Below are 15,360 nucleotides of genomic sequence, written 5' to 3'. Positions count from 1 at the left end.
AAAAAAATAGAATCCAAAGGTCACCTTTAAAAAAAAAATTTGTTTGTAAACCATCTGTTTGTAAATTATCTTAACTACGAATACATCTGTGTTATTGAGACTATGGAGGTTTGTTATAGATCCTTAGCATCATGAGGACCAAGAAACACAACAGCTGGGGCAGATATAAAGTTGTGAAGAAGTTTGAGGAAGAGTTAGGTTACGAAATAATTTGTCCAATCTTTATATTTGTCATGGCATAATGTTCAAACCAAAATGTATGGCAAACAATCAAGCCATCGTCAACTTAAACGCTGGACTAGAAGAGGGTTTGTCAGTTGTTTCTCACAAACATCATGTTGTGCTTTCCACAAGTCTGGCCTTTTGTAGAGCAGAGGCAAAAATAGCAATACGAAGTCCTGTTCAGATTAGATGAGTCAAAATTGTGCATTTTAGCCTAAATGCATAGTGACACATATGCATGAGTGAAAAAAGAATATGTGTGGGCGGAGGTGTGCGTGTGTCTGGTCTCTATATATCTAAGTAAGTTCCAAAGACAGCCATTACATCTTTGCCACCAAAGACAATAAAAGCAGGGTCACTGGAAAAACAAAGGTCTTCTGCAAACCTTCCATTGGCAGCAAAACCACATCACATTAAGTCCCATAACCTCCAGTTCATAAATCATTGGATGCACATCTACAAATCTATGAAGAGCGTGCTTTGAGAAACGCCACAGTTCACATTCCTTGATGCAGTCGAGACAAAGATGTTTGTCTGTTTTGTGGTTCTTGCTAAACTGACTGCCGGGCACAGACAGTGGAAACACAGACGGTCACTTCTGGCATCAAAGAGCTGAAACATCAACAGACCCTGCAAAACATCAGAGGGCCAACGTATGAACAATAACCCTTTTCAGCAGGCCGGACGATGATGGCACTTTTGCATGACAAATTCACATTTATCTGTATATTTACTGATCTGTGAAGATGCTCATAGTCTTCCAAGTCATGGAGAAATAACTTATCGCCCTCTTGTGTTTGACTGTAAAAGTGCACATAAACAAAGCTGCTGGTGTCTATTTTTGCATTGCATGTTACAGAGGACAGAAGGCGCATTGATCCCCGGAAAATAAATACAAACTCCATGGATAAAAGTACAAGACCACAATGTAACAGATAGAGGATCAACTTTATTAATACAAGTAAGTAAAAGTGTCTTTAAATATGGTATAAAAATAAATGCAGGAGAGAATAACAAAGAATAATGTTCTACATAAGACAGGAGACAGTGTCTTTGTAAATCTGGATGAGACCTTACAGGTGCATTGAGAATCATATGTGCTAAATATTGTAGTGCAACCAAATTATGAAAAGCAAACTAAATGCACAATAAATAATCAGAATCATAATATATATGTATATATATATTTTGTATATTCATTCTGCACAACACTTCCCATAGCGTGACAAAGCTTCTGTAACCTCATGTAAAGCAATGACATTGTTTAAAGTTATCAGTGTAAGCTGCTGCTCTCTTGGGGGGGATTCTCAGTGTCTTTTTCTTTTTTCTCTCTGACATCATTTGTTTCTGCTGGAAGTGAGAGAAAGTGCCCCATCTGAGTAGCTGTCATGGAAAGAACTGGGACACTGGATTGAACTTTCTCCAATTTTGTTTCTTAGTCTCTCACTCCCCTCGAGTCCAACAGCGCCTTCTTTCTGGGAACACTGGAAATATCTGTACTGAAAGAGGAGAGAGAAACTGAAACATCCTCTCCATGGACATGCAACATCTTGTGGACAACAGACAAACAGGCAGCTTGGCTCATTGTCTGGCTGAGCCAATAGTAGATGACGAACGATGAGGATGATGAGATGTGATGGCTCCCCTTCTTTGTACCCCGGGGAGAGGGAAGCCATTGATTTTTAGCATGGCACACAACTTTACTGTCTCTCGCCAGCCAGTGGTCCCACCTGTGCTTGAGAGGAAAGAAGAAAGTCGAGTTTCAATAGACAAAGTTGTGAAATGTTACCATGGAAAACTTATTTCTCACTATTGACATTTCTAGTCAACATTTCTCAAAGTTTTCTGCTAACCAATGGAACAAAAGAACCAAAACACATTTTATATCGACTTTGTCATGTTTGTCATCAGAAGTAATCTACATTAATTATTTACGCTTCGATAAACAGATAGCCTGCAAATTAAATATGAACTACATCTTTTAGGATTTAATTAGTTTCGGTATGACAAATTGAGGATTCTTAAATACAATACAACATATAAAAGTGACATTTTAAAGAATTTCCCTTTAAAATGTATAGTGGGCATGTGGTATGTACATGTGACTAAATAATGACCATTATCACTCAGAATAGGGAGATCCAAAATTATACTAACAAACAGTATATATTTATAACGAATGCACCAGGAAATTATTTTGAAACTGGTACTGGTCGAGATGGTCAAAAATTCAAAATTAAATATTTTTCCAGTTAGTAAACGTAACACCTCCAGGTGGTTTCTGTCATGCTAGCCAGTTAATCAGTTTTGTCACTTTATTTATTGACTTGAAATTCCTTAAGATTCCAATTGGAAGCATTCACATGCCGCCCAGTCGTCGTGTTACAGTCCCTCTCATCTAGAGACAGCACTGCTACGTCTTTATCCAGACTGATAATCGTTACAGATGTGCAAAACCTACCACCAATAGATTCTACTAATATTTAAGGCATTATATAAACATTTATTCTCGCTTTTAAAATAGTATCTCTCCAATAACATCCATTGCAGTTACACAAATACAGTTTATTATGCAAATTAGGTTAGGGTGTCATTTGAGTATATGTAACCAACAGCTCTTCTTACAAAATAAGTTAAAAGGAACACTACAAAAAAACTTCAGTACAGGCAAAGATGTCTTCAAGTTGTTCAAAACTGAAGTTAGAGGAAGCTCAAAAGGTGTATGAAACTAATCAAAAGCTAATTATTTTCCACCGAGGCTTGTCAGCTGTTTATTCAGGCTGCTTTTGTTAAACAGGAAGTGAGACTTCAGCAGATGCCAGCACATATTTCAGCACAGATGCTCTCTTTGATCTTTTTTATCTGTTTGTCATGGAACATGCTGGATCTGGAAATGCTGGAAATCTTTTGTTTTTCTCGGGGTTTAGCTTAGCATCCGCAGCTAACTAGAATTATTGAAAAGTTTATTTATTTCAGTTACTCACAAAGTGAAACAAGTAAGTCTACATTTTTGTTAGATATGATGATTTTCTGCTTTTAGCTAATAAAATCTGACATTTAAGTTTAGAACACTAAATAATAAGAAATAATTGATGTAGAAATGTTTTAAAGTCTAACTTGTTTTAATTATATAATTCTAATTTGTCTTAATTGTATGTTATTAATGCCAATTGTGCTTATTGCTAACTTAAGATGCTAAAGACAATAATCGTTGCTCAGTTTTTTTTCGAACTGGAAAAAAAACCAACAGGAGTATAAAGTGTATCTCTGTAAGCAGCATAGCTCTGTGAAATGAGACTGTTTATGATGAAGTGATGTTTATTAAGTAATTTCTTTATTACTGAGCGTTTTTGGTTTATTTTAAACGCTAATTTGATTTTCACTGAGAAGTAATTGAAAGATTTCTATGATTTCCGTAAACCTGCATGATCGGTTAACGCTCTGCATGCAGGTTGGTTTTTTTGGGACGACCGAGATCTGAACGATCCAGTGGTTCCAGAACCAGGAGGTTCCGCCGCCATCTTTGTGACTCGGACAGAAGCCTGGAAAGACGGAGGTTCTGGTGCTGCTGGATGTTTTGCGTGGACAACAGATAAGCTTATTGAACAAAAAGGGGGCCCCAAATCTTTTTTTTATTCCACAAACTATTTGTTCATGAACATTTTCATAACGGACAACTTATGTGCACATTGACTGAACTGACTGACTGAACTGTTATATTGAAGGACTAACTGGAATATGTAATTTATTTTGTTGAAATAAGCTTTAAAGCTACTGTTTTAAAAAAAAACTACCCTCAATTTTCTATATGTTAATTTGATATTTTTATATAAGGGTGGACAATTTAAGTTTTATACCTTAATCTTATTAAGGTAATTAGTGTTACCTGGATTATTATTTTGTTTGTGGGGAAAGAAAAATAAACTTGAGTTGTTAAAACTTTTATGCTTATCATCCTCCTGTGTGACCCTAGAACAAAAGTAACTTTCCTACTGAATTTATTGCTAATTAAATTAAGTAGTGGTTACACCTTCAAATGCCAGGAACTTGTACACATTTGAGTTATACCAATAATTAAATATATCTTTACATCCTGAAATATTTGGTGTGGAGAATGAGACTTGATGTTGTAACTATACAACATCATATAAGCACTGTTGCAGCATTACTTGAAAGACAGACAATACTTTATTTATCGTAGACATTACCTGGAAGTAAGAGACTTCAGAACAAATTTTTACTTTTCTGTGGAGACACAAAAGACAAATTAATGTATTTACATTTAGTTTGATCAAAAATAGAAAGTCATACCATATGCCGGTGGTAATGCAATGTCTTCTTTTTAAATATAAACCTGAAACTTTTGCCAAAATGACAGGCAAAGGAAAATGTAGGAGGTTTGAAGAACATAAATACACTACAGCTATTCTGAATTGTCTATCATGTTTTCATGTTTACCCACTCTTTTATTTCAGTTTTTTTCCAGCTTGACATCACTGGTGGTGAGCTGCAACAATCACACCTGAAAAATACTAACAATTTCTGCTCTCTCTGCGTCCCAGTTTCTACTGAATGAATATTTGTTTTAAATTACCCTTTGTCTAAACTCCATTAAACAATAATAGATATTAATAACAAGTTTCATCTAGATGTTGTCAATGATATATAGTTATTAACATTTATATGTAATTTGATGTATTATTCAGTGTCTGAAATTAAGACTTGCGTTTTCTTGTACCTTCTTCTTTGCCTGTAACAACTCCTGGTAGGCACTGGAACGAATGAAACGGCTATAAGAATCACTCTTCATCAATTTGTAGATGTGTTCCTGTTGAGGAAACAGAATGAGAACATTCTCAGCAGCAGATACAGTGAAAACAGTGCTTTAGATAAGGAGATGCCAGATGCATCTGAACTACCGAACAGCAGGGAGCTATATACTGCAACCTGCAGTTTTAAAATAGTTTTGACATAATTTAATATTCAGAGACAAACTTTTTCTGCCTAACTATTTGAAATACGCAATGCAGATTTGCTTATCACTATAAATAGCTACATTATAACTCACCTGTGCATCCTCAAAGGCATAACGTCCAGGGTCTTTGACATTCTGAGTGGTTTTGTCATAGCTCTTGGAGTCCACATTGATGGCACTGGGCGCTCCAGGGGCCAGAAACTCCTGCCAGATTTCCTGAACACGAGTTGGGACCTCTCTGATGGGTCGCTTCTTTAGTTCCTGGACTGCAAGCCAGAACCTGAATCCCAACAGTAGAGAGAAAAACAGTGCAGACGTATTTGTTAAAAATTTACTTAGATTGCTTTGTTTACAACTTAAAATAATCTAGTAAAACCTGTTTCCAACTCAAATTGGTGTTTTTGCCGCTTGAGTTTTACATATAGATGACCTAACTTTGATTTTCACAACAGACTGTGGTTAGGTTCAAATGCTCTACTGACAGAGGATTTTACCCGTATATTGGAATCTGTGATTTTAAGCTATGTCTTTTAAAATATACACTTCCTTGTGATGAAAGAATTGTCAGTGAATGGCAAAATCGAAATGTTGATTTGAATTTCCTAACTATAGAGGAAATCAGCTTGTGTGGAAATAAATTGCTTATTGCTTCCCCGAATCACGGGCCTTGTAGTCTTGTCACAGCATAGCCACACCTGACTTGTCATCCAAACTACAAAGGAGACTGCTCTAGGGAACTTTCTAAAAACATGTTTCTTTTACATATACACTAGGAATTAACACAAGAGTGATGAACAGCTATTTTACTTTAGTTAAACTGTGTGGTGTTTGAAGAATTACAGTTCAAGCTCATACCATCGGAGGGCGGTGATGAGCCATTTGCTGTCTGTAAGAATTCTCTGGATCTTTGGTGCTCTACACGTTCTTTGGTATGTGAACAGTAAAAATATTCATATCTAAATATGACTACAGCATCATATATTTTGCAAAGTTACTGTCAACAGATTTACCAAATTATATCAATTTTATAAGAGAGCATTTTTAAAATGGCTTAAAAAAATAATGGTCTCTACTAATTACTCTTACGCGTGAGTGCATGACATTTCTGTGTGTAACATGGCATGTGTGGGCATGGAATGCATGGTATATGGTACGTGTGTTGTCCTGTTTTGAAGTGGTGATCGGTCCATGTTGCATGTCGTCCATAAGGACCATTGTGGGTGGATGGACGGATCAAATCCAGTTTATTATTAGAAACTCTTTCTCATATTTTTTTTTCTAAATATTGCCATTCGCTTTAGTGGAAATAAACCCTGTAGCTCATATACACTGGAACAAATAAATATGCTTTCTAAAAAAAAAATAAAAACATTTTGCACTATTATTCATTATCAACTCTGAACACTTCCAGCTGTGTGTAGAGAGGCTATAATAAACATACAGAGCTCCAGGGATGTCTGACAATCTTTGAAGTTTCCCAGATGATAACAGTCAAATCTAAAGTTCAGCCCTGAAACCACAAAAGCTTTGCGCATAACAAATAATAATTTAACCCCTGCACAAGAGATGTTAGGTGACAAACCACACAGCACCCGTGATGTCCTATGTTTATACTCTGATGAGTCAAAGCTGCTTTGGTGATAGAAAGAAAACAACCCAGTTGGGATCTGGTGGTTTCACTCTACTGCAATAAAAAAGCAATATTTAATCCATCTATGTTGCATTATGTTGCAACATAGATAACGCAACGCAGGTAGCTACTTTAAGCCATGCAAGGCTTCAAGTAATCACATAAAATAAAAATAAAACATTTAAAAAAGTATATTGTGTTGACGTTTCCTGTATTTTCTGAAGTACCTGAGATTCTCTGAGCTGAATTCCGACTCAAGAAACTTCAGGAACTGCTCTCTTCCAACAGGATCTTTCAGGACCTCATCAATACCGAACGCCCACCTCTTTACCCTCTGTTGGCCTGGTTCCTTGCTAGAGAAGGAAACAGAAAGCAGGAATTTTTTTTTTTAAAAGATATAAATCTGCAGTATCTTGCGAAATAGGCAAAGGTATTGAACTGAATACTTGATGAGGTCATGTAGCTACCTGGCTTCAAGTTCCCAGAGGGTGGTGTCATCTGACATCCAGGGGTTAGATGGGTCTTGAGGTGTGAGGCATGGGTCATATTCAACATACTGCTCTGTGTAACCCAGTAAACTATTGCAAACAACAGAACAGGAAACAGAAACTTTACTGTGACGAATCAGAAATATAAATCATGAAATTATTGTGAGGGAAAACATGCACTTCTCTTAGAAATAAAAGGCGAATTTACAAAATCAAGAGTTTCCAAAATTTTAAATAAAATTTATTATCATCTCGTTTGGATGCAAGGATAGATAAGCACCTTTTCTGAATATTGTACACCAGTCTTTTTATTGAATAAATGACAAATATGCACATGAAGTATCAAGTATTGTGGGATCAGAAAAGAAGAAAAGATTTTATCTGAATCCAAACGCTTGTCAAGGTCACTAAAGTCCTCGGTTCCTCTGCATTTTATGACCGTTTAACGCCTCAATAAACAGATCGATGCCTAAACTCAATGAAGACACAAGGAACATTGCTCACCTCTCTGCCACTTTGGACATTTTCAGTCGATGCCGGTCTAATTGTAATTGCCAAAAGGTGATCTGAAACAACAGCATGGAACAACAAGCATGCAGTAAACTCACAGAAGAAATTATGTCCATCAGATGAGATTATTTTACTTCGTGCACTAAATTTACCATATTCAACCCAATTTTTACTCCATTTTATGAAAATAGAAGTGATGCACAAATTACACTGAAATGAACAAAACCTCCTAAAAAGAATTTACAGAATTGTCTCATAGGCCCTCCTGTCGGTAAAGCGTGATAACCGTTTTCAGATCTAACCTGTTCTTGCAGCTCTTCTTTTGTGGGCTGTTTGGCCTCTGGAGTGGGGGTGTGGGTAGGACTGTGGGTACGGATGTCATTCTGTAGCCCATATACCGACTGAGATGACAAACCAGTCACAAGCATGCATCAGAATCATTAGCTCTGAATATGCAGACTAACATTAGCAAGAACAAGAACAGTGTACGGACTAGGATACCTTTCTGGTTTTGTGTGGATTTTTCATTCTGGAGGACTTCTTTATGTCAACTTCTGTTGTATTCACACAACCAGGCTGTGATAAGAAAGAAATGCAAATAATAAGGGTTTAATTTAGTTTAACCATTTCAATTGTAGATAGTTATTTTCCTTCTACTAGAAATATTTCTACATACAGCTACAGTCTTTGTTAACCCTCTGATGCTGAGTGATCGACTATACAGTCTTCCGTGAGTGGGTCTTTTTTGAACCAGGAGTATTCAGGTTCCAACGGGTCAAAAAAGACCTGTTGTGCTCTTCACATAAATTTTGAAAAGCAATGGCTTTCTTCTTGCTGCTTTTCCACAAAGTCCAGATTTATAATGAGTACCACTAATATTTGACAGATTATTCTACTTGATAATCTTCATCAGATGTACTTGTCATGTTAAGTAGTTTTAGTTTCTTGGTCTTGTTCTCCAAAGTTCTCTGGCATTCCCCTAAGGCCTTCACAAGGTACTGTCTTTTCTATTATAAAAAAACGTTTTACAGCCCATTTGATCTTTGTTTTATCTCCCTGAAGATTCCCAGATCCTCTACAGTCTACACCACCTCAGGGTTCAAAGTGCAATTTTTTCGACACTAAATGAGTATCAGCTAATCAAATCTAATATTCCTAATCATGCAGTGAAATATATAAGGTAATCTGTCAAATGATGTTTAATTAAACAAGGAATGTGCCAGCTGATGCAAAAAAAAAAAAAGTCAAGGAGCAGGAACTCAGACTTTCAGAGTACAGCTTCTGGCTGATTGAACAAGTGGTCATAATCTAACCCTCTTGCAGAAAAACGGAGCTAAGAAGCTCAACGGCATCACTGTGAAATTTGAATTAATATTAATTATGTTGCTCCAAGGACGCATAAATTGAACTCGTTATTTTCCAATTAACCGCCAAACTGTCTTTGGGAGAAACACAGCAGAGGGAGACTCTTTAAACTCAGGAGGGAGAAAACTAAATGCTAATGCAAAGCAAGTGTGCAGAGAACACGGTAAAAAAGCGCTACTGAAGCTGATGGGTTGTGACAGTTATTGATGTGGCATTTCATGTGTATGACAAAGGCAAATACACGTCAGTGGCTTTGCTTCTTTACAACATTTAAATGTTGCAGGAAGCACGTAACATTGTATAATCCACAGAGTGCTTGTAAGTGCATGATATTTTCAAAACACTATTTCTTGATTAAACACCTTGATACATCCCTACTGGGAATGAAAGGTGTGAAACAGTAACACATTGGGTTTTATGCTTTATCGCATGTTCAGTGCCTAATTCGTTTAACCTTTGAGTTTTGTCATGTTATAAGGAAAAACTTGAAAGTCTAAATGTGGCGTGTAAGTTAAAAGATGCATTACAAAAAAAAATTAAGTTTAGCATGCATTTGTATTCAGACTACTGGAGTTGATGCTTTGTAATACCATTTTTTTATTTCAGTACTAGCTGTAAATAAACTGTGGTTTGTCTCTATCGTCTTTGCACATCAAGAAACTGAAAAATGTGTCCATTTTTCTTTTCAAAAAGATCTCAGTCAGACTAGGTAGATTTTTATTTTCCAAATCTAGCTTAATTTTTGACTTTTCTGCCATGTTCTCTGTCTTTCATGCTTTTTGTTCTCTGATCTTGAAGAAACCGCTCCAATTTTCACAGAAAAATCATATTTACACTGAGATTTAATTAATGATGTGAGTTGACCTAGGACAGCAGTTGGTTGCACTGGGATTTATTTGGGTTATTTGAATAATGGGGGTTTAATACAGATGAGTGACATATCTTTTCAGAGTTTTGTTTGTAATAATGTTGAAAAGCTGCATGATTTTTCTTCCAGTTTATCATCTATCAGATACAATTTCAGTGAAATTGATTGATGACAAAAAAGAGCAAAAGGTACAAGGTATGTTCTTCTTCGCGGTATTAATTTCCAATTGAGAATGCTGGAACAGGGTGTGTAGGTTGATTTGTGTTTTAAAGGGATCATAGTGTTGATCATCTGAAATATTATGAATTCCAGCATTATTAAGTCGCAACAATACAGCCTGTGGATTTACTCACCACTGGTCGGTGCACGTCCCAGAATGCTCTTTCCTGACTATCGAGAATTTTCCTCTCAATTTTGTCTCTTTTTTTGTCAACCCTGGAAGATGGAAAAAAAAATTAGCAGTTGTCTTAATCAAACCCCCATACTCCCTCTAATGTGCACATCTGTTAACAAGCATGATGGTATACTCCTAACATGATTCATAACAAGAAGAGGACTCGCTTATCATGGCTCAATGCATATGCGGTTCTTTTAGTAACCTACTTTGCTTGTGCTTCTGCTTGCATAAAGATGAACTCCCATTTTCTGGCGAAAGCTCTTTGTAGCCTTGCTAAGCTCTCCTGTGGGTGAAACAAAAAACAAAGGAGAAAAGAAAGGTTTTGAGGAAACTTGGCTTTTTATATTTGCTTGACAGGCAGATTAGTTCCTATCTTTCAAATCAAAAGAGGACCCAAGAAAATACCTAACTCACTGATTAAGCATGAAGTAAAAACAGTTGTGCTCGTTATCTTGAAAGAAAGTAAATGGAGAGGACTTGGCGAGATGTGCCAACACATAAATAGCAGCCATACTTGAAGAGGTGGCACTGACAACAGATCTTTTACATACCGCTTCATAGTCAGCGAGCTCCAGACGTGCTTTGTTTTGCATTGTTCTTTTGCAGAGGTAAACAGCTGGAAAAGACAGAGGGAAAGACTGGTAATAAAAAGAGAACAGAATCTCAGCTTTGCTTTAACAGCCTTAAGTGGCTCTGCGTTTATGCATTTAATCCTCTCAACTGCACATTTAAACTGGCCTGCAAATCGCAAAGGTCATTTAGCTGTGCGCGCTGCGAGCATGTCTGTTCCTGCGAGCGCTTGTGTGTGCATCCCTGACTTTTTGATCTCTTCCTGTGCTATAATCGTCCCTTCATCTCTTTGTTAACGGACCGTAATGCGGGAGCTTCATTATGCCATTAGACTGTTTTCATTATGGGGCATCATTCACGTGAATCAGCCTCGGCATCTGCTGCTCTCGAAGTTCCCCTGGCGCTCCCGGGATTATTCCCACAGTGAGCTTTTAGCCCTTTCCCTCTTCTACTGCAAATGACAGACCTACCAGGGTGCGGGTATTCATCAAAAAAACATTTTTGGCATTATGAAAGCTTCATCTCCACTCTGCTTGTCTGTAAAAATAAAAAGCTCCTCCCTGTATCAACATTAAAATGCTCAGCCAACTGTGAACAACAGGTTCATGCACACAGACACATCTCTGCTTTTCTGTCCAGATACATCACATTGCTGCTGTCAAGGACACCGCGACATGGAATTGAGGAGCATGACTACAATTTCAGTTTCAGGAATATTTATAAAATCACAATGTAGGCACAAGTTAATTCTAATAACGTCTAAACACAGTGATTTACTAAAGTATTCAAGGTCATTCATTTATTCTTATTTTGTGACATGAGAAGTGAAAACGTGGGATTTTATGCAACAGAAGGTCAAGGACAATTGTGAAGTGGAAAGAAATCAATTTCTTTGTACAAATAACAGTGAAAAAAGTGACATGCATTTGTATTTAGCCCTGTTGAGTGAATACTTTGTGGAATCATGTAATTGCACTGCTCTGGCAGTATAAACATATTGCTCAATTGTTACAGAGTGAGGACACCGTCTTTTTGTGGTGCTGTCTTTTTGGACAATCACTTAGCAGTCAATCATTTAGAGCAGTATAAACATACTCACAATGGTCATAAACTCACAATGGTCATTGAAATATCTTGAAACTGACAAAAGTAGCAATAAACTAAAAAGAAAAAAAATACAGAAAGTTGACCAATGAAAGTCAGACAATGCTTTTGAATTGTGATTCAACGGAATCGATTTTGTCATTAACGGAGCAGTAACAACAATTTTGTCAACATCTGAATGTGTTATCCTGTGTCTATTTCATTGGGGTTTATGCAAAACCCCAATGAAATACTTTAAAGTTATGGTTGTTATTTGGTAAAATAAGAAAATGTTCAAGGCGGCTGAATTCTTCTGCAAGGCACTTTAAAGAAAAGATCATGAATATGAAAACGTTGCAACATTTTTCTCACCATAGTCTGTGTTTTCAGGTTCCCAGCAATTTGACGGCCAAAAGTATGGAGTCTGAAAGAAAGATAAGAACATTAGGAAACAAGATACAAAGAAACCGGTACATAACAAAGAACGCAGTTTTTCAAATCAATATTTTTTTCACCACCATGATAATGGGGCTTAGAACTACAGTGTGACATCAGTCACACAAAACACTTTATTGTATAATGGGTTTGGTGTTGGGTCTAAAGGACATCCGCTCTCTTCAGAAAGAGAGCTCAGAGCAGACACAAACATGAATCTTGACTCTCCTAAGGGCAGCATTGTATAGACTGGCCTCAGATGAGAACCGATTACACATAAAAAGCAAAGTGACGCCAACCACCAACACAAACAGTCTTAGGTATTGATTTACTCAGGTCAGCTCTTTGTAGCACACTTGGGGAACCAAATAAAAAAAATGTTAAAAAATCACTACAACTCTCTGTCTTTGCAGGCATTCAGAATAATGTGCTTTTTCTTCTATATTTGTGAACCATTAAGAACAATAAAGCATTGCAGCTCCTGATTTATTCCTTTTTTCTGCCACACAACAAGGCACCCTGTATATTGGTTGGAGTGTAGAGCGCATCTTAAATTGTGTTAAGGTTTCTGTAAATTCTTGGCTGAGATTTACATAACACCAGATTAAAACCTTATGGTCAGTGGCTCTGCATATTTATTTGCATTTTTACAATTCAGTGTCCTCTGTAATTACCTGGTTTATTTGGAAATTATTTTAAAATGTATTTAGCTTGAAATTGTCTGCTGCTGTTTCTATGTATTTTAATCTGTTTTATACATTTGCAAAACACTTTGTTGCACAATGTTGCATGAAAATTGCTATAAATAAACTTTGAGCAATGAATGACTCATCAGTGGATCAAACATGAGCAAAAGTATACTTCAAAAGAATATCATGCATGCACAAAAATGTGGAAGAATAACAGGGCAAATTTTGAAAAGACAAAAAACAACCCAACACTTAACTGTCAGTTTTATAACTTCAAAACTTATCAAGTTAAAGCCCCAGATCAGGCAGCAATGAATTAGGTTCCAGATCCCAATTATGTAGGTGTTAAAGTGAAATGTTTCTGTGCACGAATGTTCTTACCTGAAACCTGTAGAAAGTGCCGTCATCTTTAAGAGTAAGAACATGGTCTGAAATAGGGAAGAAGTAACCATGAGCAGCCATCAGTGTTCCTAAGTGAAGAGCCTCCACTAGGAAAAAACAGATAAGAATGAAGAGTCAGATTATATTTTGGTCTTCCAGTGTTGGTTCTGTTGATCCAAGTGCTGGTACAAATAGCTATATACAGTCTAAAAAAAACCCCAACTAATATTCCACAAGTTATTGTTTTGGTCTCCACTTTTTCTGCTTTAAAGCACATAGAAAATGAATAGTGCATAAAGTCCAGTCAAAGAGATGTTGTCTATTTAATAATTCTCCTTTGGTAGGAATTGTGCAATAAATTGGATTATGTGTTCAGATGTTTGTCAGACAAAAGGCATCTTTTGAAAATAACCTTTAAGCAAGTACTAAACATACTTTTTATTAAGCTCACATTTCTGTATAAAAAAAGATTATTTATTGGGCTATTAGTGATAAACTACTCTTAACTGTCATGCATTACTTAGCTGTAAGCTGAAAATCATCACAGTTAACTCAAAACACCTTTCAAAAACAACAATCTGCATGTCAGATTTAATTAGGACCTTATGTGATAGAACCATGATAAATTGGCCCATAAGTAAGCCAGACGGATACAGGGGGTAGCATGTATTAAACTACTTTATTAAGACACGTGAATTTAATCAACTATCATGAACTGCTTTCAGAGGGTAGGTTAGTTAATGCAGCCCACCATCTTTCCAAGATGCACATCCATCCTGAACTAAATAATGACTCTGAGCACCAGTCCTTGAATCAAGAAGTGCTGCTTTAAAAGCATCTGACAGTGCTTTGACAGATGGATAGGCAGGCCTCCATTCCAACAACACACAGCACAGCCGGGGGTATGGCTGATTAGCCCACCTTCAGCGGGAGAGGCGGAACTCATCAGTCACATCACCTGGTGTTGTGCCTGGTTGGAGTGAAAACCCGCTTCCCCCCAGGCACTGCACAGCACAGGGTTTACTGTTCCTGATTTAAAACCATCAGATAATGAAAACATCTCATCATACTCCACCGGGTGTCTCATCTGCCACCAGGTATTTCCTGCAGTTGTAAATCTACAAGACCTTCATGTGTCTTTTAATGTGTTGACACACTTTGTTAATTAGCAGCCAGCACAGGAAACACGTCATTTACATGAGTTTCCATAAAGCAGAGCTTCAGTCTCTGTTTCTAACAAAACTGGAAGATGGAGTTAAAATGTCTGTTATAGTCTAAGAATACACTAACAGAGACTTACTGCAGAAAACAAGTACATCGCAGCCCTCTAACTCTCTGACACACACACATCTAAACACACCGGTTGCATGTGTGAAGGATAAATATAGACCAGCTTTTCCCTTAGCATTGAGGAGACTGTTGCAGCTTTAAGAGGTCAGGATGTCTGTGTGTTTGTGCATAAGCACATTTGTGACAAGGCTCAATTTATTAATAAATAATGACTCATACTTTATTTAAATCTGTTTACTCATAACACAATCCCTTCCTCTTCAGCTTCAGTGTTATGTCTAAGAGCAATTCCTTATATAAACTATTGGCTCTGATTTCTTCATATCATTTAGATTTATAAAGTCTTAAGAAGCAGCTAAGGACCTGACAAAACTCGTCAGGTCTTCTGAAAATACTAGATAAAAAAAATACAGCTATCTAGCATCTACCATCTACACTGACATTGTCAAATTCACAA

General features: G+C 36.8%; 1 protein-coding gene across 2 annotated transcripts in view; it reads right to left on the bottom strand.

Moving 5' to 3' along the window:
• Positions 1–1,151: 1,151 nt before the first annotated feature.
• Positions 1,152–15,360, bottom strand: part of rgs7 (regulator of G protein signaling 7) — a 60,129-nt gene continuing 45,920 nt past the window's right edge. Inside the window, exons 5-18 of one of the 2 annotated variants that reach the window (XM_005808820.2) lie at positions 13,614–13,720; positions 12,481–12,532; positions 11,007–11,071; positions 10,662–10,738; positions 10,412–10,493; positions 8,327–8,401; positions 8,128–8,226; positions 7,820–7,881; positions 7,295–7,405; positions 7,055–7,180; positions 5,291–5,477; positions 4,961–5,050; positions 4,431–4,467; positions 1,152–1,957 (exon numbers count right to left, since the gene is read on the bottom strand). In XM_005808820.2, the coding sequence (XP_005808877.1) occupies positions 4,447–4,467; positions 4,961–5,050; positions 5,291–5,477; positions 7,055–7,180; positions 7,295–7,405; positions 7,820–7,881; positions 8,128–8,226; positions 8,327–8,401; positions 10,412–10,493; positions 10,662–10,738; positions 11,007–11,071; positions 12,481–12,532; positions 13,614–13,720 (1,154 nt within the window). In that variant the 3' untranslated portion in view covers positions 1,152–1,957; positions 4,431–4,446. The remainder of the gene's footprint in view (positions 1,958–4,430; positions 4,468–4,960; positions 5,051–5,290; positions 5,478–7,054; positions 7,181–7,294; positions 7,406–7,819; positions 7,882–8,127; positions 8,227–8,326; positions 8,402–10,411; positions 10,494–10,661; positions 10,739–11,006; positions 11,072–12,480; positions 12,533–13,613; positions 13,721–15,360) is intronic. The other variant, XM_023327488.1, reaches the window with a different exon arrangement.

The sequence above is a fragment of the Xiphophorus maculatus genome, chromosome 22 (genome assembly GCF_002775205.1).
Source record: "Xiphophorus maculatus strain JP 163 A chromosome 22, X_maculatus-5.0-male, whole genome shotgun sequence".
NCBI classification, from domain to species: Eukaryota; Metazoa; Chordata; class Actinopteri; order Cyprinodontiformes; family Poeciliidae; genus Xiphophorus; species Xiphophorus maculatus.
This window is presented reverse-complemented; position numbering and strand designations above follow the sequence as displayed.